Genomic DNA, 25,422 nt, shown 5'->3' on the forward strand with positions numbered 1-25,422 from the left:
ATCAGAGCTGTTTTGACATTTAGCACAAGAGAAAAAAGGCAAATTGATATTTGCCTAATATTTTTATGAAAATAGTCTTTTTTTTTTTTTAATCTTACAAACCTGCTAAAAAGCTCTAAGACCCATTACACTGGATGTTCCTCGTTAAGGAATTTTTAATAATCTTACCCTCCCTGGCCTTTTTATTCCATAGAAGCTTTCTCTGAAAAAGATTTTTTAAAATATACCAAATCTACTCATTTGACATGATCAACAGAACTTCACCTAAAGTTTTCAAAGAAAATTCAAAAATGTAGTTTTCAAATCCAGTCTACAGCAATTCAAAAAAACTGATTCCCATTACTACAAATATAAACTTTCTCTGTGGGTACAAAAAAGAGAAAAAGTCAACCTGTACTGAAAACCTGCTATAAGTAAATGCACAAATAAAAATATAAGATACAAAAAAGCTTCTTTTAAAACCAAACTCTAGACTCGAAAACAAAACAGGAAGATTCACCAATTCTGTTATACTCACTTTCTGTTTATGCTGCTGTAAGAGGTTGTCAAGATTGTGCCTCCTTTTATAGTTAAAATAGAAGTTTTTACACTGAGCTTCACTTTTAGTTCCCACCATTTTGGCGATTGCTGCCCAGTTACGACCATGTTCTACTAAGCCTGTATTTTCAAAATAGATCAAGCATTAAACAGTTACCCGATTAAGCAAATAAGAGAAAATAAATCAACTTAATCATTATTTTCATAAAAATTAACACTAACAATGTGTTTTTACTTGCTGATGTATTTCAACCCTTACTGAGCTATTTAATGACACAAGACTCATTTAGCTCTATATTTCTTTCTTTCTTTTCTTCTTCTTTTTTTTTTTGGTACCAGGGATTGAACTCAGGACCTTGCGCTTGCAAAGCAGGCACAGTGCCACTAAGCTAAAACCCCGGCATATAGCTCTGTATTTTTTATCACAAATTTCAAACATGCTCATGAATAAAAAGGCTAATCCATAACCATGATATATATCTTAGCCATGGGGATAGGATAATTTTGAACCAAAAGTTAAAAGCTCAAATATCAATTAGGTACTTTGAGATCCTTGAGGTCAGCCTATCAGTAACAAGGTAATCAAATATAAAATTATTATTAAAAGACCCAATGAAACATATGGGCAACTGAAATAAACAGACCTTCTCAGAAGTACAAATAGCCAATAAATACATGAAAAAATGCTCAACATCTCTGGCCACCAGAGAAATGCAAATTAAAACAACACTAAGATTCCATCTTAGTGAAGAAAGAATGGCTAACATCCAAAACATCAAACAATAACAAATGCTAATAAGGCTGTGGGGAAAAGTTATCCTGCTACATTATTTATTGGTGGGATATAAAATGGCAGAAAAACACAAAAGAAATCAATATTGAGGTTCCTCCAAAAATCTAAAACTAGAAATTCCATTAGTCCAGCTATTCTCGTTCTAAGCATCTTCTCAAAAAAGTTTTAACTCTTTTGATGTTACATTATATAAATATGAAGTCTTTAGACATCATATTACAGATATGTGAATATCCATGTTTACAGCAGCAAATAATCCATAATAATTAATATTGGAAGTGGCCTATGTATCCAGTCAACAGATGAATGGATAAAGAATATATGGTCTTTGTACACAATGGTGTATTACTCTGCCATAAAGAAGGATAAATTTGAATCATTTGTAGTAAATAGATCCACCTTGAAACCATAATGTTATATGAAGTTAATCAGACACATAAGTTAAATATTTCATAGTTTCTCTTATTTGGGAAACCCAAAATATAAATAAAAGCAAAGTAAAAGACAATGGGAAACATAGAGACAGATCTTTTTGCAAATGGGAAGGGTATTTAGAAATGGAGGGATGGGAGAATTAAAAAGCAATTAAGACGTTTACACGTACCTACCCCCTACAATGAATGTAAACATAATGCACTGCAAACATGTACTAATAAAAAAATAAAATATATGCATATCAACAATTAACACAAAACTTCACTTATACTCAGCATTTGTCCAGCCAATTCACATTCAAGTAATGGCCTGAAAAAATTTTAACTAGTATTTAAAATAATCCTGCTTTAAAACATTAAGAAACTTATGGAATTTAACACACCTTTTATCAATACATATATGCAATACGTATATACATATGGGCAAAGATTTTTGAGTATATAAACTCCTGTGTATACATGTACAGAGCTGTCAAGATAAACCTTACATAACAGAAGTATCCAAGCAGAAATCTTCAATACAAGTTTAACAATTTATAAATATCAGTTATTTAAGGCTAATACAAATAACTTCTTCAATTATACAAATAGAAAATTGACTATCAAATCTTACTTGATATAAGAGTAAAAGAATGTTGAATATAAACAGCTATATCTGCATTAAAATATAATTTTATATATATAGCTTATATTTCCTGACTTACCAGGACTTTTGTTTTCTTTTGTTTTGGGGTTTTTTTTTGTACTGGGGATCGAACTCAGGACCTTGCACTTGTAAGGCAGGCATGGCTCCACTGAGCTAAATCCCCGGCCCTTAACCATGCCATTTTGATGATAAAATGAGAATACCTGTTAATCTTTTTGAAATCATACAAATTTAGTAGCATATTCCAGTCATGGGAAATAGTTTAAATAAAAATACTTTGAAAACAGAATAATTTAAACTTTTATTTTTTGTAAAGTTAAGTTATATATGAATCTAAAATGTATCATTCATTACCTGCATATTAAAATTTTCTGAATAAAATGTGTTACCAAAAGATCAAGCTATATAAAATAATTTCTATTTAGAACTAGACAGTAAATGTTTAACCACTGTTAGGTTTAGATCTAAAATGTCCCTTAAAAGTCTAAATTGAAAGTGAATGCATCAAGGTGGTACTATACTCTTTCTATATGCACACTCATCAGCAATTTATGTGCTATTAGTAGGTGGGGCCTGGTTGAATGGGTGGGCCACTAGCAGAGTATATTCTTTCCCCTCCCTCCTTCCTTTTCTCTTGCCCTTGCTTTCTGGTTGTTACGAGTTGAACAGCTCTCCTCTGCAATGCCTTCCAGCATGCTATTTCTGCCTTGGACGCAGCCAACTATGAACTGAAGGCTCCAAAACCATGTGTCAAAATAAACCTCTCCTTTAAATTACAGGTGTCAGGTATTTTGTTACAGCAATGAGAAAATGACTAATATAACAACCAAAGAGTTGATCTTTGTTAAAATTAACCAGATTATTTATGCTATTAGAAATTCTAGTTTAATTTCAAATTACACTACATTAATAAGCACAGAGAGACAAACAGAAGATCCATAAAGTTCCAGAGAGAGATGGAAGACCACACAGCTACAAAACTAGCTGAAATAGAATTCAAATCTTTGTCTGTCCGGATACAAAAAATGTTCTCTCCTCTGAACCACAGTACAATTTCTTAGTGGTTTATAATCAAAGACTTTAAAAATCCAAACTGAGAAAGAAGTTACTATTCTATTTAATGCAACTTTAAAATAATAGAAATATAGGCTTTATACCAAAATTTGTTCAAAAATTTCAATAGTATATAGTCACAACTATTCTGAAAAAGTAAAAACAGCTACTTATTTCTAATGATACTCAAAATAAAACTGTATCAAAAATCTTAAGGGCCGGGGATTTGGCTCAGTGGTTCCACTGCCTGCCTTGCAAGCGCAAAGACCCGAGTTCGATCCCTGGTACAAAAAAAAAAACAACAAAAACAAAAACTTAAAACTTTCAAAAGAAGTAGTACCTATTGGGTATCATAACATCAAAAATTCTCAAATTCGCTTCTCAGTTCTAGTTACCTTTTTGAAAGAACATTTTTATATTTTTTAATTAAAAAATAGTTCCTTATCATTCATCACTAATCATTCTTTTTAAGAAAACAAAAACAAATCCTAGAAAGTCCAATCTATAGCACCATAATTTACCTTTTTTAGCAACTTCCATTTCTTCTTCTGTCCATCGAGAGGTCTCAACAGGCTCTGTGGAAACTGAAATAAAAAGAGAAAACCCAATCAAGCAGAAACAAAGTTAAATCCTTCATTGAGACGAACACATAAATAGCTTGTTTGTCTGATATAAAGTGTGTTTAAAGCATTTAGTGAAATAAACTATGGAAATTGGATGATCTGAAGTCTCCTCCACCAAGTTGACACAGAAGTCTCACATTTCTCAATGTTGTCAAAAGCTCCATCCACATCTACATGTTTGAAAACCTTTAGCTTACTTTGAGAAAGTCCTGCTTCAACCAGTGCCTTCCCACCTTGCAGATCTCCATTCTTTGTCTCCTAAAGTATGAAAGTAAAAACAACCCTCTTCCTTCCTGTCCAGACATAGTCCCCTCTCCTCTCCTCTAAACTCACTTCATTCATTCCTCAGTGTCTGGCATCCAGTAGGCACCGATGGATTATGTACTATGATTTTGCTTTATTGGAAAAGACCTGAAAATATCAAGTCTGAGGTATACTCTTGCAATAGGGCCTTTCTCTACCACCAACCAGTCACCTGAATTATTAAGCCTCCTAGACTGATTTTTTGAATTCTCCTTGTCATTTACAAATCATCCAGTTAACATGTATCAACTCTAATCTGCTGAATCCATCCCCTCCATATACACAATGTCCCTCTTGCTTCTAGTGCTTAGCTTTTCTAAACTATCAAAAATATCTAAACTACCTAAAATATCAAAGTTATCTTTCTAAAGCACAAGTCTACTCAGAGCAGTCCTCTACTTTGAAATCTTTGCAAGGTCTCTCCTTTGTAGGCAAATCAAGATACAGCTGAAACGAGAACCATCATGTTCTTTCCCAAGCTTATCTTTCAACCCCTGCTTAATTCCTTCATATCATTCTGGTCATTCTTACACAGCGTGTCTTTCATACTTCACGTTATGATAAAACTAGTGCAACCGAAACTACTTATGGTGGTACTTTAATATTAACAGAATCCTTTTAAACAGTAATGAAATAGTACTTCCTAAGAGAGAAAAACATATGTGGATTCTTATGCCCAGTAAACCTTTGACTAAGAATTTCATTCTGTAAAAAACAGCAACCCAAAGAAAATGCTATGTGCATATATTTTTTTTCATTGTAGTGATATCTTAAAGGAAGAGGACAGCTTGACCCTTCATCAGTAATTGGGAAATGTTTAAATAAGTCATCACATAGCCATTTTAAAAACTCAAAACGGAGATTACTTAGAAGTTAGAAAATATTTGTGATATATACCAAGTAGAAACATCAGAAAACAAAGTGGTATGCATACTAAGATTATAGCAAGATTTAAAAAAAAAATAGCTCAATAGGGTAGCAAGATTGAGGCTGATGTTCTTTTTCAAAAGATTTGATGTTCAAATTTTAAAATTTAAAGACCAGAATTCAGAAATACCTCCATGTTGTCAATATTAGAGGTCTCTGTCCTATTCTAGCATTGAAAAAAAATCCCAAAGGAAATTACAGCCTGTTCATTCTGAACTCTTCCCACTTACTAGGCTCTGGTGGTGGCGGCAGAGGTGGTGGGGGCTCTTCAGTGGCTGCTGCTGCCGCAGCACTGGCAGCTGCAGCTTCATTTGTCATGGATCTGGTGATTCGGCCCTTCCGACGTCCCTGACTATTGGCAGTCTTTCGCCCCCTGGGTGTGGCCTGCTCTCTCTCTTCAGTTTCCTCTGTTGTACCTTCTGTCTTGTCCTTTTCCTTGGTATTTTCTCTGGAAAAAAAAGCAAATAAAAATGTCTAAGGATGTATACAGGAATTAAAAATATATATACAGAAATTAAGATATGTTATAGATAAGTACCAATTTCCCACAAGGAATGTAAACATGTGCTACACACTAACAGTTGTACACTACTAACAAAAGTATAAATAAATCAAGAAAATTGTGGTTCTGAACATGCTTCAAGTAAAAAATGAATAAATCCACCAAGTCCCTTAATTACAAAAATTTTAGTGGAAATTTCTCTCATGCCATAATCTAGAATAGTTTTGAGTGGATTAATTATTTTTGCTTGGGGGAATGCAGTATTGGAGATTGAACCCAAGGAGTGCTAAGCTACACCTTCAGCCCCTTTGGGGTATTTTTCTGTTTTGTTTTGTTGTTTTAAACAACATTCAGTAAGCTGGCCTCAAATTTGCAATCCTAGTGCCTACACCACTAGAGTAGCTGGACTGCATAACACCCTGGACTGTAGGCAAGTGCCACCACACGTGGCTAATATTAAGATATTTCAAAATACTGAAATTATGTATTAATCAAGTTAAAATATAACCACATTTCTAATCAAGTAACTTAACACTCAGAATATTCCAAGAGGAAATCACAAAGAACACCAAAAGGCCCATTAAACTTGCAATCCAGAGGCAGTGGACTACACCAAAAGCCAGTGTCCCAGGTTTCTTGCCTTTGCTCTACAATGTCGTGAAATGAAGTTGAAGCAAATGATCTTCCTCACAGGTGCCTACGCTGCAATAATCATCCACAGGTTCCCCCCGCCCCCTGCTTTTTTTTGGTAATGGGAATTGCACTGCACCGCTGAGCTACATCCCCAGCCCTCCACAATACTGTTTTTAAAAAACTCAATATTCTGAAACCCCTCCAAGGGTGATTATGGACAAACAAGGCAGTATGGATTTGTAGTTAAGAGAATGATCTCCGGGACCAGGCTGCCTGGGTCTGTACCAGCACTCTGATTTACTAAAGGTGACCTTGGCAAAGGTACCTCAACTCAATGAGCTTCAAATTCCTCATCTGTAAAATTAGGATAATGATAGTATATTTCACAGAGCTGCTGTGAGAAATAAAGGAGTTAATTTTATATAAAGTGCCTACAACAGTGCCAGGACATACAGGTTTGCTATTATTAACGCTAAATTTCTCAGCCTGTAAAATACTTAGCATCATTTCAGGTGCTTAGGGAAAACTCAATAAATGGTAGTCACTATTAATAATAATGGTGGGCTGGGGATTTAGTTTTGTGGTGCTACAAAACTTTGATCCCCAGTACCCCCCCCAAATAATAATAATGGTAGTAGGGGCCAGGGATTTAGCTTAGTGGCATCACTGCCTGCCTCAAAAGTGCAAGGACCCGAGTTCAGTCCCAGGTACCAAAACAACAACAACAACAATAATAATGGTAGTACAAGAAATACTAGAAAATCATTCTCTGGACTCTCCAAAATTTGGTGTTCTAATACTGGATACATCAGCTCAAGGAGGAAAGAGAGGAAGGAAGCAGTTCTTGGGGCCCAGGAAGGATCTGAGGAGAGAACTGAAGTCTACAGGGAGTAAAGAGATAGACTTAAACTAAGAGGAGGGAAGTACCAAGTAGCACTCTCTCCCAGAGCCTGCACGCTCCACAAGGGAATGGCAAGCTGAACCTGCAGACCCACAGTGAATACTGATGACCCGAGGCCTCCACAGAGCAACACACCAGTGGAACAGAGCAGTGGACACACTGGGCTGAAGCAGCTGGCGAGTTACCCAGGTTCAGACCTAACCCAGCAGAGGGTGACTGGCTGGTAGCCATCTTGGAGAGGTGCCAACTGAGCTCTGAAGTCAGAACAGCTATGGGCATTCTCCATCTAGTGGCTCCCAGTGCCTCAGTGCATGTGCCAAGTTCAAGGAATTAGGAGGTGAGGGAGTAGAGTTCAAGTTGACAGGAGACATACAGACTGTGTAGTCTCTCAAGGAATCCCACTCCAGTCTCATAAGCAAGAAACCAGCCTGAACTTCAGAGGGACTAAAGGGGCAGGCCAACTTAGATTATCCACTACCCTGTGAAACTGCGGCTAGCTTGCTGGGATTAATCAATTTCACTCTCTGAACTCTTGTCTGCCACCATGCCTAACAGTGACAGCAGAGACATACCTTGGATGTTTTGGGGTTTTTCAATCTTTTTCGTTTTGTCCCCATCTTCTTTTGTGTATTCTTGATTGTCTAAACACAGTTTCTAGTTTTTTGTTACTGTTCTGTTCTTTTTTCCTTTTGTTTGCCACCTGTCCTTTTCACCAGTTTCCTAAAGTTTATCCACCATCCCTGCTTCTTATCTATTCTTCTATTTCTGTTTTTTACCCCTAGCCCCTTTTAAATCTTATCCTCTGAGGGTAAAAATGCTATATTAAGGGTTAAATTTGTCATTTTCTAGGCTGTATTTGATGCTATTGTTATTGCTGATTGTACTACTTTAGCCAAGGTGATATAATTGTGCTAATCAGTTGTTCTTCCTTGTATACCAAGAATGAAATTATCTAAAGGTCTTTAAAAACTTATAGGGCAGTGCCAAAGAACTAACAGCTGGGCCAAATAGGCAGAAACTTCTCATCCTCCATAAAGTGAAGAGGTAGGATCCTGCAACTGACTCAAAGCCAAAAGCTAGTTACACCTGGAAAACACTTCTGAGAACTAGTTATTTGCTAATGGTTTGGAATACTGGAAATAAAGCTACTTGCCATAAGCAATTTACAGGCATTAACTCAAATCAAATTATAGAAAATCAGGATAGAATAAACACTATCCCAATTTCTTGCAGGGTTTTCTACATCTATTAAGATGATGATATGGTTTTTGTCCTTGATTCTATTAATATAGTGTATTACATTTATTGATTTGCATATGTTGTACCATCCCTGCATCCCTGGGTTGAATCCCACTTGGTTAGAGTATATGATCTTCTTGATGATCTTTTTCATTTTGTTTGCCAGTATCTTATTAAGGATTTTGTATCTATGTTCATCAGGGAGACTGGCCTGGGATCTCATCTTATTAAAAAGCTTCTGCACAGCAAGAGAAACCATCAACAGAGTGAAGAGACAACAGAGTGAAGAGTGGGAAAAAATTTTTACCAGCTCTTCCTCACACAAAGTTCTACTATCTAGAATGTATGAAGAACTTTTAAAAAATCAGGCCTCTCAAATTTAAAGACACAACCCATAAATGGGCACTTAAAATGAAGACATTTCTCAGACAAAGAAGTAGAAATAGCAAATAAACAAATGAAAAAAGGTTCCACATCACTGGTTATCTGAGAGATGCAAATGAAAACAACACTGAGATTCCACCTCACTCCAGAAAGAATGGCTGTTATCTAGAAATCAGTAACAGGGCCAGGGATTTGGCTCAGTGGTTCTGTCACCTGCCGTGCAAGCACGAGGGCCCAAGTTCGATCCCTGGTACCAAAAAAATTAAATTAAATTAAAAAGAAATAATTAGTAAATGCTAACAGGGATGTAGAGAAAAAGGAACCCTTTTCCACTGTTGGTGGGAGTGTAGACTGGTGCAACCACTATGGAAATCAGTATGGTGATACCTCAAAAAACTAGGATTTGAAGTTCCATTTGACCAGCTATTGTCCTGCTGGGTATCTTCTCAAAAGAATTAAACACATCATACCACAGCGATATATGCACACCCATTTTATAGCAACACAGTTTGTAATAGCTCAGCCTTGGAAACAGCCCAAATGCCCATCAACTGGTGACTACATAAAGAATATATGGATTATTTTATAAAATGGAATACTGCTCATCCATAAAGAATGACAAACTAGAGATATTTATAGCTAAATGGATGCACATTGAGGCCACATTCCTAACTGCAATAAATAGGATGCACATACGTAAATACCACACCGTTTCTCTGGTGTAAGAAACTGAAAGTGTAAATGAGGATCAAAATGTATAATAGATTTGGTGAAATAGGAAGAAAAGGCCAAAGGGGAAGGGGATGGGGAAGTGGGAAGGGTAGGGAAAAGAAAATAAAGGAAAGGAAAAAATATGAGAAAGGGAAAAAACAGAAATAGTCTTTGTAAATAGGGAAGAGTAGAGGGGTTGAAGGGAGGGCAAGGGAATGGGGAAAAAAATAAGAAACAAGATATATAATGTAAAGGTACAAATTCCCAATGATGAATGTCATCATATTGTATACCAAAAATTTATCAATAAACTTAATGAATAAAAAAGAGCCCACTATAATTTTAGTCAACATTAACATTTTTATAGGCTTACAAAATTAATGAAATGCCTTTTTTTCTTGGTACCAGAACATGAGTCCTTGTGCTTGCAAGGCAGGTGGCAGAACCACTGAGATAAATCCCCAGCCCTTGCCTTTACATCTTTAATAAAGAATATACATCTGAAAAAAAAATAGAAAATAAGACACTTAAATAAGATGCAACCCCCACAGACTTTCAGCTCACCAATGTGAAATCCCAGGGGCAATGAAGTGGAACGATCAGAAAGCCAACAACCTGGACTCTCTGAAGTTGTACAGCAGAAGTAACAAAGCAGCTGACTAAGGCTCTAGAAAAAAAATCAAAGCAAAAATACCTTCCCACATAACTACAGAGATGGTGAACATAACAAAAGATACAGATAATAAAATAGAGGGACATGATAGAAAAAAATCAGGAACATAATAGAAAAACATGAGTGCTGAACACAGGAAAGAAATGGAATCCATGAAACAGATTCAAACAGATGCCCAGGTGATTAAAATTCCATTGCAAGTATAAACAGCAGAATGACCCAATATGAGGACAAAATATCAGATATACAAGAAAGGACTGCGGCTAGCAATCATGAAAAGAGAGATTTCTTAAAAATAGCAAGGGACTGGGCCAGGGACTGAGCTCAGTGGCACTGCTCCTGCCTTGCAAGTGCAAGGTTCTGAGTTTGATCTTTGGTACCACCAAAAAAAACAAAAAAAAGCAAGAAACTATTAATCTAGTAGAAAGTGTTCAAATGGGGAAGGGAACAAGGGAGAAGGGAAGGGGAAGGGAAGGAAGGGACAAGAAAAAGGTGAAAATAGAAGGAAACAAAACTTCTGTATATAGAGGGGAAGAAGCTTGAAGAGGGAAAGGAATAAAATTAAATAAAATCTATTATAAAATAGGGCCGGGGATTTAGCTCAGTGGTTCTATAGTCTGCCTCTAAAGCTCAAAGGACGGAGTTTGTTCCCTGGTACCAAAAAAAAAAATTCTCTGTAGTATTTATTTTTTATGGTGGTTACATCTAGAAATAAGGTACTTAACAGTCTGCCTCTAAAGCTCAAAGGACGGAGTTTGTTCCCTGGTACCAAAAAAAAAAAATTCTCTGTAGTATTTATTTTTTATGGTGGTTACATCTAGAAATAAGGTACTTAAGATACTTTTGCAAATGAACAGCTGGTAACACTCAAAAGATTCAATTATTCTTGCTTAATGGAACATGCTGATTATTTTCAAGATTTATCTACTTCAAGTAAAGACCTATTGTGGTCTACCAAATTACAGATTTTATTTCTCCCAAATGTTTTCAAGAATAATTCCTTCCCCTTCAGCTCTAAATTAAAGGTACAGTGTATTTCTTCTGCTTTGCTTCTTTACTCCTTATTAACTGGCTTCTATTTTATAGCTTCCTGTTAAAGGTATTGTGTCAACTTGATACGCAGCATAGTCAAAAATAAAAAGTTTGGCAGAGGATTTAGCTCAGTGGTTCTGCCGCCTGCCTTGCAAGTTCAAGGACTTGAGTTTGATCCCCAGTACCAAAAAAAAACCAAAGTTTGTCAAAAGTTACCAATGACTTACAAACTGAAAAATGAAATGTTCTTTTCTCAGTTTCCACCATACTGAATTTTTTTGCTACAACTGTAGATAATTCTTCCTTCTATGCTGTTTTCTGCTTAGCTTTTGAAATATCCCCATTGCTAACCTCCAATCCTTCATAAAAGAATCTTCTCGGGCTCTATGTGGGGGCCTTGAAGCTCATCATTCTACCACTGGGAAGGGAAGAGGGAAGGAAACCTGCCAAATAGCCAGTGAGGCTTCCATGCCACCTTGCTTCTCACTGTGCACAAAAGCATCAAGATACCTGACTGTGACTGACAAAATGATGGGATAGTTTTCATTATATTTCTTGCTTTTTCAGATTTTCTATAAACACAAGAATTATTTCATAATCACAAAAACAGTAACATCAGCAAAAAAAATCAGGAATTCTACATGATAAAAATTTTTTTTAACCTGTAATATATCAGTGAAAATTATTTCTTTCTCAGCATTTTTTTAAGTCTCAGATGCATACTGTCTCTGGCTACAAAGGGGCTAGGGAATCTTCCAAATCAAAGATCAAATTATAAAAAATATCTTGGTGTTGAATAGTACTATAACCCACCTCTCTGAAAGTAGTAACCTGTCCCTAGAAAATAAATTCTTAAATTATAGCAGCAATTATATGTGCTGGAACACTCCACTTCTTAATCATGATAAATAACTATCAGATGGTGAAAATATATGTTCCATACTGATTCCTTTGTCTAATTTTTCACACCTTCAACAAATTCAGCTCCATTATTTAAAAATAACTATAACATTTGACTTAATTTCAATTATTTAACTCACTTAGAGTCCTCTTTCTCATCCTTTTCTTCTTCATCTTTCTTTTCCTCTTCTTTTTTGTCTGTTTTTTCTGTTTTATCTTCTTCCTTTTCTTCTACTTTTTCTTCTTGTGAGGGTCGGGCAATTTGCTGCTAGAATGAACCATCATTTTGAGATATAAAGGAAACAAAAACACTTCTCAATTTGTGGTAATAAATTATAATACCAATCCAAATTCCAAAATGATCAGATGTTAATCATTTACAATGTAACTGGTGGTTATGCATTAAGGTACTGGACAGCCAGTACTTTTTTTGTTGTTTGTTTGTCTTTGTTTTTGAGGCAGGGGCTCCCTTTGTAGTTTAGATTGGCCCTGAACTCACTATGTAGCCCAGGCTGGCCTCAACTCTCGGTGATCCTCCTGCCTCAGCCTCCCGAGTACTGAACTTATAGGTGTGTGCCACCACACCGCACTTCAGTACTTTTAAATATAGTGCTTAAAAGGTGTTTTTCTCTGATAGCATTTAGACCTATCAGACAGGTGAAAAATACTTGGAAATATAAAATTGGTGCTCTCTTTTGGTAATTTCTATCTACTTTTATCATACAAGCACTCCAATTCTACCTTTAATTTTTTTTTTTTTTTTTTTTGTACCAGGGATCCAACTCAGGACCTTGAGCTTTCGAGGCAGGTGGCAGAACCACTGAGCTAAATCCCAGGACCTCTACCTTTAAATTTGATAAACCACACACATTTTTAAACTAGCCTCCTAACATAAGACACTTGTTAACATGTTTCAAACTTTTCATTATAGATGATGCTACAAGAAACATTGCTACGCTTTTATATTTTTGGGAGGAATATCCATGTAATGAAATGGTTGGCAGCTGGGATCATTATGAAGACTGAAGTAATATGGAAAAATATTAAAGCGATAGTAAAGTGAAATGAACAAAACACTCAAAATATTTCTATTCTGACATTACAACCATATAAATGTATATATGAACAAAGCCCCCCAAAAAGAACAATGAGGATAGTGAATGGTCAGTCAAATTAGGGACCTTGCTATCTTTGATGTCATGTTTGCTAAAGGTATGGTTTTAAAAGAAAAAGATGAAATTCAGTGTGCACTGTGAACTATCTTGTTTTAACTGAGAAATTAAGACTGCACAACTTAATGAGAAGAGACCTACAGGTCACCATATAGCAAAGCCTACTCACCTGTGAATACTTCCTTCCAATTCATCCTTCACATACTCTTCTTTGCTGGTCTGAACTCACCTAAACATGCCTAGCACTTTCTTGCCTTTGCCTGGAACACCCACTCTTCCATTCCTTGCCTGGTAAACTTCTATATACTCTCTAAGATTCAGTTCAAAATACTTTATCTTGACCTTCCTTGATTTCTGCTACGCTATCATCTTACCAAGGACAAGAATCCAATCTAATTAATCTCCTAGCTGATCGTTTGATCATAGTAGACGTCTACATATACTGGATTTGGCAAACATCAATTCCTTTGTTTTGGCTATTTTGAAAGTTTTACTCTCCCATTCCAAACTTTCAATTTGATCCAAGCTAATGTTAAGCTTGCCTGATATTAATCTATCTGTCCTCTTACTTCTTCCTTCCATCAGACAACACAAAACTAACTTATCATAGCAAATGACAAATTCATAAGCCAAAACCAAATCTTATCCTTAATCACTGTCCTTTTCTCATCCCCACAATAAATCCATCAGCAAAACCTGTTGCCTTCATCATCTTCAAAAATATACATTCAGAGGCTGAATGAATAGCTCAGTGGTAGAGCACTTGTCTAGCATACCACAAAAATGTATACATATTTTAGTATGCATACATATATACATACACACACACCAAAAACTGACCATTCCTTATCAATCCCCACTAGAGTCTTAATCCACTGGGACTTTCATAATAACCTCGTAATTGGTCTCACTTCTTCTCTTGCCTCTTTACAATCTATTCTCAACAGAGCAGCCAGAGAAATCTGATATTATTCTTCTATTCAAAGGATCAATGGCTTGTCTTCCTGTCACTTGGATTTTTCTTTAATGACAGTTATACAAAAGAAAAACCCTTAAACTAACACCTCCTAATTTCTGAAAAGTTGCCCATCCATTCTGACACAAATAAATGGAATGAAGTACACAAACAATTAAGAAATGGAGACAAGGGCTGGGGATTTACTCAGTGGTACAGCACCTGCCTCACAAGCACAAGGTCTTGAGTTCGATCCCCAGTACAATAAAAAGAAAAGAAAAAAGATACAAGATTCTTTTGTCTGAGATGATTGTCTCAGCCCATTATTTAATTTGTTCTTCTCCAAGATCACCAGTAAAAGAGCCAGAAAAATACAAAACTACAGGGAAAATATTCAGGGTGGTAAATTAAAAGCTAAAGAGTACAGGACTAAATTGCTGAAAGGGCTGATCAAACCAAATTGAGCCTACTGGGGGCAAATAACACAAGGTCACATCAAGATATAGGTGGATGTGGCAAATCTTAGTCCTGCAAATATATTCTGGGGCAGTGCTAAGGGTCTTAGCAAAATGATATGGAGGACAAGAATGTGAGAGGAAAACAATGATGTGGAACTATGCCAAAATGAAAACTGCAACATCGCAGAGAACAGACGGACGGAAAACAAGTGTGTCAGAATGAAAGAGACTCCTCCCCACTGGAGTTTTTTCCACAGCTGGCAAAGATAGGGTATAATCTTATTACCTTAGTACCTTGTGTAGTACTACAAAATTTAAATGTAACACATAATTCCTAAAACTAATAACAATAGTTATAAATATAACAAATCTATTAAAAATGTGCTGTCTAAGAGATTCCCAGCATCTCTAGCTAAAGGAAGACAGACTTTTGATCTCACTTTCTGAGTGTGTGAGTGTGTGTGTGTGTGCGTGTGTGTGTGTACGTGGTACCAGGGATTGAACTCAGGACCCTGCGCTTGTGAGGCAGGCGCAGTACCACTGCACTAAATCCCTGGCCCCTGATCTCACTTTCTTTGAGGGAAGAGGAAGAAAAGCTCTGGCAATACTCCCCTCTCTGGCGGAATGGTACTTCCTATCTCACTACCAATATTCAATTTGCTCCTCTTCACTCAATGTACCTTTATGGAGCTCTACAATTATCTATGTCTCTATGATATAGAGTATAAGCAAGTGCTTTTCTCTCCCTTCTGATCATTAGCCCTACCAAGCCATTTCACTACTTCCTTTTACAATTTTTACAGAGTACACCTATACTATTGCCATTTCCTTACCTTCTAATGATCTTTTTCAACTCAGCATAATGTTATTTGTACCCCCCTCCCCATCACCAATCCACTGAAAATGCATATTTAAGGGTTTCAGCTTACTCAACCTTCTGGCAGCATTTCACACAGCTACCTCATGAAATACTAACTACAGTTCTTTCAACCTAGAAATACTGTTTCCAAAGAATATGTAAGCACATCTTTTGAGATAGTAGTATTCTGTAGGAGAAACCCAGAAAACATGGTTTTATTATGACTCCGAAGAGACAACTAAGTAAAAAAAAAAAAACTATCTGCTGACCAGGCCTCATAAGGGAAGAAAGAGACTAAGATGCAATACAATGAAAATTTAGCTGTGCAGCAAATTGGAAGAGATTGCGGATGCCAGCAGGCAGCAGTTATTAGAGCTCAGGAATAAAAGTCCACAGTGCATTCTCTATCTGGACGAGGAGAGCAGCAGATAAAAGCATCACTGCAGCAGCCTCACTGGTAATTACATACATGACCTACATAGCTGCTGACGGTTATTCTGGGGGACAAAGTTCTGAAGGCAATGAATTGCAACTGTGAAAACATACTTGTGGAAAATTTGCCTGTTAGGTAAACTTTTTAAGAGTTAAACTATTTAAACTCCTTAAATGAAGTTAATAAGAAACAAATCAGGTTTCAACCACTTCAGTAAACAATCATTTACGCTGGTTACCAAGCTATCTTCCTCTCCCTTACCCTACCTGTCTACTGCTCAGACAAAAAGAAATGGTTAAAGACGTTATATTCGGTACAGTGTGATGGATCTCATAGTTAATTATATGATTTTTTTTTTTTTCTGTACAGGGGGTAGAACTTAGAACTTGTGCTTGTGAGGCAGGTGAGGCATCAATGAGCTAAATCCCGGGCTTTAATTACATGATTATTATTAATGCTGAAATACAGATTCAGATAACAGGAAAATAGAAAACTTTTCACATCAATTTTATCACACTAGTAACTTGAAATATACGAAAAATAAAAAATTTCAAAATAACTATAATATTTATAACATCCTAATAGACAGTAACCACTAAAATATACATTAAGTTCAAATCTCCTGTTATAACATTTTTTTGTCTTGCTATTTCTATTAACCTTCAAACATGATTTATACAGTAAAGAAACACACCTGGTTTCTGCCTCTGCGTTTCCCATAATTCCTTCTTACTAAGGCTTTATAATTCTCATTTTTCTTGGTTAAATAGTAATATAAAACACAATCAGGAACACTCTGTAAAGGAAAAAGTTCATTTTTGACAATTCAATATTTTTTTTTTTTTTTGGGGGGGAGACATGATCTCACTATGTGGTTGAGACTCTGATCTGGAACTCACTATGTAGCCCAGGCTGCTCTCGAACTCACAGCGATCCTCCTGCCTCACCATCCCAAATGCTGGGCTTACAGGTGTGTGCCACCACGCCCAGCTTAAATAAAATTTTTAAAAATTTAAATAAAATATTTTCCCGTTAAAGTTCTGTTATTCCCAAAATATAAATTAAAGAGAAGCATATAAGGCTAGTATTTTAAGGCATGTACAAGCTCTAAACATACACAATTACTATATAGACATTTACAGATACAAAGAACCATTCAAATATTTTATTTAATATTAATCTGTAAGGAAACTGTTTCTTGCCTCATATATGTAAATATTCAAAATGTCCTTTTAAATATTTTGTTCAAGACCACTAAAGCCAGCCAGGTGTGACAGCATATGTCTGAAATCCCAGTTACCAGGAGGCTGAGGAAGGGTCACCTGGAATTGCAGGCCAACCTGGGCTACCTAGTCAGTTCAAGGCCAGCATGGAACACATTGAGACAAGGTCTTCAAAATGAAAATAAAAAAAAGAACACTAAAATCAATTTTAAAAATCTGAAATCAGTACTACTACATTTTAATTAGAAATTTAATTACTTTTTAAAAGCACTATAAGTTATATAATTTTAGAAAAATATAAGATGAGGTCATCTATCATCAACTATGAAAATTATTAGTTCTGTGTTCTGTGCTAAGGACTTAAATAATTTAAATTATCATTTCATATATTATTTATATAAATGATAGTTACATTAGAATCTTTTCTAATTGTTTTTTTTTTTTGCAAAATAAGTTCTACTTAACTATTGCTGCTTGTTAAGAGCACAAAAATTCCAAAGTAACATCACAAATGTACAAATAATCTCAACGCAAATTATTTCTTACCTTTCTTTCTAAGTATGATGCAATTAGTCCAAAATTTTTAGGATGCTGGATAAACCTGAGTAAAACATAAATAAAAACATATACATGCACAAACATTTTAATAACTTAAGGAGAAGAAAAACTCAGAGCAAGAAATATTCTGTAGACTAATTTCCAGTGATTCCTCTCTGTCAGTCTGAGTAACATCTGCAGAATCATTACAGACTTTTTTTGTTTTGTTTCTTGGTACCAGGGATTGAACTTGGGACCTTGCACTTACAAGGCAGCCAGCTGTACCACTGAGCTAAATCCCCAGCCCTATTAGAGACTTTTATTTATTTTTTAAAATTTTATTATCTATTTATTTATTTATTGATACCAGGGATTGAACTCAGGTCCTTGAGCTTGTGACAAAGGCGGCAGAACTACTGAGCTAAATCCCCAGCCCTATTAGAGACTTTTATTTATTTTTTAAAATTTTATTATCTATTTATTTATTTATTGGTACCAGGGATTGAACTCAGGTCCTTGAGCTTGTGACAAAGGCGGCAGAACTACTGAGCTAAATCCCCGGTCTCAAATTAGCAAGAGATGAAATCTTTTTTTTTTTTTTTTGGTACCAGGGATTGAACTCGGACCTTGTGCTTGCAAAGCAGGCAGCGGAACCACTGAGCTAAATCCCTGGCCCTAGAGACTTTTAAAGGGTAGCATACTGAGAACCATCTAGTAAGCACTAATTAAGCTAGCCTATGTTAAGGAAGAGAAAAATTTTTGTCCAGTACCAAGAATTGAACTCAGGACCTTGAGCTTGCCAGGGAGGCACATCACCACTGAGCTAAATCCCTGGCCTGAGAATTTGTATTTTCAAAAAGCTCCCAAGCCAGGTGTGGTGGTACAAGCCTATAATCCCAACATGGTGGAAGGCTGAGGCAGGATGATCACAAGTTTGAGCCCAACCTAGGCAACATATGTCTCACAATTAAAAAACAAAAAGGGTTTGGGATGTAGCTCAGTGCAAAGGCCCTGGGTTTAACCCCACAGTAACGTCAGAAAAACAAAAACAAAAAACTCCCCAAAGTGATCAGCACAGCTTCCAAATCTGGGAAATTCTCTTAAAACAACTCTGTTTACCCAGTTCTTATCTGTTACCTATTTTGCCACCTACAAACTTATGGGAAGATTAATATTCTCTGCTTTTCATAATATCCATTCCAATGTGAAAATGGGACCAAGTTTTTGAGGAAACGGTTCAGTTTACAAGTAAATGCCACACACTTTTACGAACTTATACAATCTGCTAACAGAGAATAATTTAAAATTTAAATTACTTGTCCTTAAAGATCTCCTTCTCGTGGTCAGTCCAAACATTCATGAACTGCCTATCTTTATAAACCTTCATAGGGTCCTCCATGAGCCCATTCATGTTAATGAATTTGACTCGTCTTTGTTCTGCATCAAACATCATAGGTGGGATGACAGAGAGCTGTCGCATTTGTTTCTCATTATTCTGGAAAAAAAAAGGCAGTTTACGTATAATAAAATTTAAACTACAATTTTAAAAGGAAGTAGAGTAACTCTCATTAAAGACATTTAAAAACACTGTTTAATGAAATAGCACCTAACATAGTAACACCTCATAGCACCTCAGATATAGTAATTACTCATATACTTAATGTTCACTAAATTAATTACAGATGCAGAGATTACGTATCTGTCTTATAACCTAAAAAAGCTCCTTACTTAAATGAACGTGGTACTTAAGAAGATATTTCAGACCTAGAAGATACAAAATGATGTCAAGTTCATTAAAGTAATGACTTTACAAAGCATTTATTATCATATAGTAGTATTTAAAACTAGTGTCAACAATGTTTTAGAAGGTGTGCACCATCAGACCTGGCTATATACAACTTATTTTTTCCAAAGTTTAACTTAGGATATTTATAATCATTAACTTTCATTATTCAATTTTAAAAGCAATATAGCATGAATGGTTAAGTTTTAAAGCATAGTATAGCACACCTGTAATCCCACCACTTAGACTGAAACAGGAGCAGTGCCACCAGTCTGGACTGCACAATGAGTTCAAGGCTAACTTGAACTACATAGTAAGACCCTGTCTAAAAAAAAAAACCACACACACACACACACACACACAGTCTAAACAAATACCACACAACACACACACAAGTACAAATTGATTAGAAATCTTTATCTTCCTTGCTTGGAATTTAACTTCATGAGATTGATTAACTTGATGGTTTAACTCACCACTGTATTTATTCCCAATTCCTGGAACAAATTCTAGCACTTAACAGGGAGGTTGTTTATTTCTGTTGGAAGAACACACCTGACTGAATATAGACATGAGAAAGAACACAGGATCCCAGGGTCAGGCTGCCTGGGTGGGACATCTGGTTCCACTACTTATTGGTTTGAGACCTTGGGTAACTAACTTCTTTAAACTATACTGTGCCTTCTTTTTTCATTTCATTTCCAACAACCTTTACCTTCATAAAATTTTCAAGGCTTAAATGTGATAATATACAAAGCGCTTATCATAGGCAATTTTAAGTAGTAGCTATATCCCTAAAATTTACCTTTTCCAAAAAACAAACATGTAATTAATCCCACAACCTACACCAATAGCCACAGAAAGAGAAAAAATACTGGCCAAATTAAGTAGTAGTAAAAGATGGAGTACAGGGATTCAAGACACTGCTTTTTAGGGTTTTTGTTTTTGTTTTTATGGCAACAGGGATTGAACCCAAGCCCTTGAACATATGAGGCAAGCACTCCACCACTGAGCTACACCCTCAGCCCTATTTATTTTGAGACAAGTTCTCATTAAGTTGCCCAGTCTAGCAATGAACTTTAGATCCTCTTGACAGGTGTGAGCCGCCACTTTTTTTTTTTGCCTTTTACTTTTAAATGTGCTAAACAGTATACATGCAGGAATTTTACTTAATTTATTTCTACCCTTAGAAGCTAATATCTATATATTCACTTATATATGTGCTGCCGAAATGAGCACTACATATTCACTTATAGTTAGCATTTATTTGAAAGACTGTAATAATTATCTTTGATTATTACTTAAGGGAATGACTACAACAAATAAATGAGACTCAGAATTTTGAGAAGTTTAAGAAAAGCCATAGCATAAAAACAAAATGAGCTTAAATCAATAAATAGGAGATGGCTTTTGGACCAGCCTTAATGGCAGGTTTGAACTTGCTTACAAAAGACTAATATTAGGAATTAAACTTTACTCTTTATTTACTAATATACTACTACATATTAGGAACAGGAAATGTAAATACAGCTCCAAAGGTATCATAATTACATTCATAAAGACGATACTCAAAGAGATCATATATAATTATTGAACATAAAGATAATTATATAATACAAATAAATGTAAAGTTATTGGGGATTGAACCTGGAGCCTCTGCACTGTGTTGCATCTTATTGAACTTTTTATTTTTTTGGTATCAGGGATCAAACTCAGGACCTTGCACTTGGGAGGCAGGCAGCAGAAGCATTGAGCTAAATCCCCCGCCCATGTTGTACTTTTTATTTTTATATAGAGTCACGCTGAATTGTCCAGGGTGGACTTGAGTTTGCAATCCTCCTACCTCAGACTCTCTGAGTGCTGGGATTGTAGGCATGTACCACTATGCTGATGCTGGATCTGTATTTTTATCATAACAGGTTTCTCATTGGTCTCTAAGCTTCCCTGTGGCCAAAGGCATCTTTGTGAAACACCGTATCATCCATCACCTGAATTACTTGTTTAAAATCTTTCAATGATTTGGTTATAGTTTTTGGAATAATCCAAATCCCAGCACTTCAAATCCCCTGATTTACATACAAGTAAACCCTGGATTAAGAATACGAAATGCTCCAATAATAATTTATTAATCATTATACTTTACTATCATTATATTAATCATTATACTTTATTATTCAATTATACTTGAATTGAATCAATTTATTTTCTTACCTCCTGTTCAGAGAGACCATCAATAATTTCAGAAATCTCATGCTCACTCCTAGCAATGGTGGCTGAAAGACCAGCTCCTCTCTGCCCAACTCTAAATATGAAGGAGAAATCATAACCATATTTAAAGGTCTTTTATAAAGAAGATACCGCAATGAAATTTACTATAGATTACTTTTTGAACAGGGTTTTTAACCAACTAAAAGTCAGAGAAGAAACCTAAACTACTATACAGTGGCCCATTCAGTTACTTATTACAGGCCTGATATAGAAACAACTTGGGTTATGACTGAAATTTTAGTTTTAACTTATGAACAAAGTCTTGAGTTACAACCTAACTGCTGGTTACTTGTGTTTTCCAGATGGTCTCAGATACCGGTTTAACCCTTGAAGAGTTCTGGAGGGAACATTACAACATCTTTTCCTATGTGGGGTTAATTGAGAATCCTGGGCCAATGTCTCTGCGATCTGCCTGTATGCAGGAGACAGACTTTGAAGGCTGTGTAGAAGAGCCTGAGCCTTTTACTGATCAACTTGAGTTACAATCAGCTCTCACAAATGAATTGAGTTCATAAGTCAAGGATCCACTGTATTGAGTAAATATTTTTAAGTAATATGCCTGAGTCAACCTAATCAAATTAATAATAATTTAAATACTAAAACTGAGAATTAATGGTTAAATATCCAAGTCTAAATGGTAGACCTAGCTGTGGAAAAACAAGTTATTGATGCCATGTCTATTATAATTAGCACTGTTGTCAGTGTTCTAGAAAACTGGATAGCAGGCTTAGAAAAAATACATTAAACATTTTAAAAACAAGGGAAAAAAATACATCCAGTATATCTCACAAAATCTTAATTGTAAATAAAGGGGTTTATATGACTCCTATATGAAACAATGAAGAAAAATAAAGTTTTTAAGACATCTGCAAAACACCTGTTCTCTAAAAACAAAAACAAATAAGAAACTATTACACCTACCAAAACAGAAAAAAAATTCTTAATTAATTGGCAATAAGTTTAGTGCTTTTGATTATTTTGCTAATTACTAAGAGACAGTCTGATCTAGTCATTTCTCAAGGAACTGATTTTTTTCAAAACTTAAGAATTAATTTCAAAATATTCACTTATACTTAGATTCAACTCAATGATTACACACAATAAATATTAAATTTACGAAGTCATAATCTTTACTAGTTGGTAATGAAATTCCATACTCAATATAAAAGTTCTTTACTAACTTTCTTGACCAGATTCAGGAAATAATAAATACTATGCAACAGCAAAAGTGGGATTTCAAGGAAAACATCACAACTTATTTTTTATGCATCAAACTACTTACCGCTGAAATCTTTCTTGCTGTTCTCTCTGCTTTCGAATTTCTGGAAACTGTTTTTCATAGTACTCTCTTGTTTTGCTTTCTTTAGCTTTCCTCCGGGGATTATTTTCTATTCTGTCCACTTTTTTCTCCCATGCTTCCATGAGCTGATCATAACGTTGGCAGATTTTTTGTTCCTATTAAATACCCGCAGCAAATTAATAACTAAACTCTGTGATTCTGAAAATCCTAATACTTTAAATTTTATTTCTTAAGGTTAAGCTGGAAAGACATTTAACCTATGACTCAATTGTGAATGAAAAGCAGTTCTTCATCTGAAAGAGAAAAGGGAAGCTTTTCCCTAACCAAAATCAATATAAAGAGCACATTTTGCCTTAAACATTTGGACTACACAAATTAACAAACTAATTGGTGATTCATTACTATTAGCTGGCCAACTATTCTTGTTTTTCTGATAACATGTCTTCATTGTCCAAAGAGGGGAGGGATTAGAAAATTTATAATCTGTCCAATCACCCAGAGGCAATCATATGAGCATTTAATTGTTATCCTTCTAAACTATTAAGAAAAAATACGCACATTTAACTGTTCTTCTATTGTTGGAGGTTCTGGTTGTTGCAGTTTATTTGCTACTATAAGTAAATGCTATAATAATCATTTTTAACAAGGTTGAAAAGGCAGAAATTCGTTGTACTTTATCATAAAAAGAAATCCAGTGAAACACATAAAATCAAGAATTAATGCATGTAGATAAGCAAATTATCATCCCATTTTCTAAACAGAGAAAAAAACCCCTTTCATTATGGATACAGAGTTGGTACAAATCTGACAATATATAGACAGAGAAAAGCAAGGAGGGTCTCAGGAAAACACATTGATTATCTCAGGAAAGAGGCAATGGAAAAAAATACTTTTTCCTCACACTCACATAACACTCCTTCCTAATCACTTTTTTCAACTCCTACATGCCTTTTTCATTCTTGACCTTTTTCAATCTCTACTGCTACTCCTTAATCCAAGCCAACATCATCATTCACCCAGGTTAAAAAAATACAGGCTTCTTAAAACTGTCCCCTGCATTCATAATGTCCGGCTAGCTATAAATTCTTAATACAAACTTGAGCATTATACCTCTTATGTGCAACAACTTACAAGGGACCATTAGTATCTGATTCAAAGTCTACTAGGTGACCTCCAAAGCAGTGTAAAATCAGCCCTGGCTTCCCTTAGCAGACCCATTTCTCATCCCACCTTCAGCTTAGTCCAAGCTCCAGCCAGCTGAGCCTGCCATACTTATATTTCACTTGCCGTGTTCTCTCTGCTTATACAAATTTGCAGAGAATTAGTTTTCCTGTGTAACATTTCTTTTCAATTCATAGCTGAATTAGATGTCCCTGTTACTGCATGCTCTCAACAGTTACCTGTTATGTGCAGGATCACAGTATGATCACAATAGGGTACCTGCTTGCCGACATATCTCTCTTAAGGTCTATACTATATAAGGCTGTCTTACTGATCTTTGCAGAATAACATGGGCCAGAGTACACAGTTCTTAAATATTATTAAGCAACTCAATGAACTTTATAATGACTTAATGAAGTGTGAAAAAGTCTGTTCCTCTGTTTGCATCACCAGAGAGCTAATTTAGCAAGTACCACAATTAACATAAAACAACTGAAGGGGAGGGTGGGGGGTACAATTTATGAACCAATTTCTTAATATTTATGTGTTCTCAGCAATACAAAATTTCAGAGCCAGTAATTTAAGACAGTAGTATGTAAGGAGTAAAGCAGCAAATTTCATACAAATAAAACTTACTCCCTCTTAAGCTTTATAATTTATTAAGCGGTCACGTCATTAAATGTAAGGTACAAAGTTAATTTCTGATATGGATTTTTTTAAAGTTTTGTTGATTTATTAAACACCTAAATTTAAATGTATCGATAATTTATCTGTAAAATCAGAATGACCACATTATGAAAATAAGAATACTGGGCCGGGGATTTAGCTCAGTGGTGCTGCCGCCTGCCTCGCAAGCACAAGGTCCCAAATTCAAGCCCAGGTACCAAACAAACAAAAAAAAACAAACCAAAAAAAAAAAAAAAAAAAAAAAAAACGAATTGTGAGGGGGGGGAGGAGCCGGAATAAAAAGGGAGATGAGGGA

General features: G+C 35.4%; 1 protein-coding gene across 14 annotated transcripts in view; it reads right to left on the minus strand.

Moving 5' to 3' along the window:
• Ncor1 (nuclear receptor corepressor 1) overlaps positions 1-25,422 on the minus strand; it is a 154,183-nt gene that overhangs the window by 66,718 nt on the left and 62,043 nt on the right. For 13 of the 14 annotated variants that reach the window (XM_019205709.2, XM_033762759.1, XM_010611539.3 and 10 more), the window contains 9 exons: positions 23,262-23,434; positions 21,923-22,013; positions 19,245-19,423; positions 17,938-17,992; positions 16,863-16,964; positions 12,432-12,556; positions 5,547-5,764; positions 3,985-4,047; positions 518-657 (listed from right to left, as the gene is read on the minus strand). In XM_019205709.2, coding sequence (XP_019061254.1) covers positions 518-657; positions 3,985-4,047; positions 5,547-5,764; positions 12,432-12,556; positions 16,863-16,964; positions 17,938-17,992; positions 19,245-19,423; positions 21,923-22,013; positions 23,262-23,434 — 1,146 coding nt within the window. Of the gene's footprint in view, positions 1-517; positions 658-3,984; positions 4,048-5,546; positions 5,765-12,431; positions 12,560-16,862; positions 16,965-17,937; positions 17,993-19,244; positions 19,424-21,922; positions 22,014-23,261; positions 23,435-25,422 lie in introns of all 14 variants that reach the window. The other variant, XM_019205696.2, reaches the window with a different exon arrangement.

This window comes from Fukomys damarensis, unplaced genomic scaffold (assembly GCF_012274545.1).
Source record: "Fukomys damarensis isolate Sample0158 unplaced genomic scaffold, DMR_v1.0_HiC HiC_scaffold_13, whole genome shotgun sequence".
Classification (NCBI taxonomy): domain Eukaryota; kingdom Metazoa; phylum Chordata; class Mammalia; order Rodentia; family Bathyergidae; genus Fukomys; species Fukomys damarensis.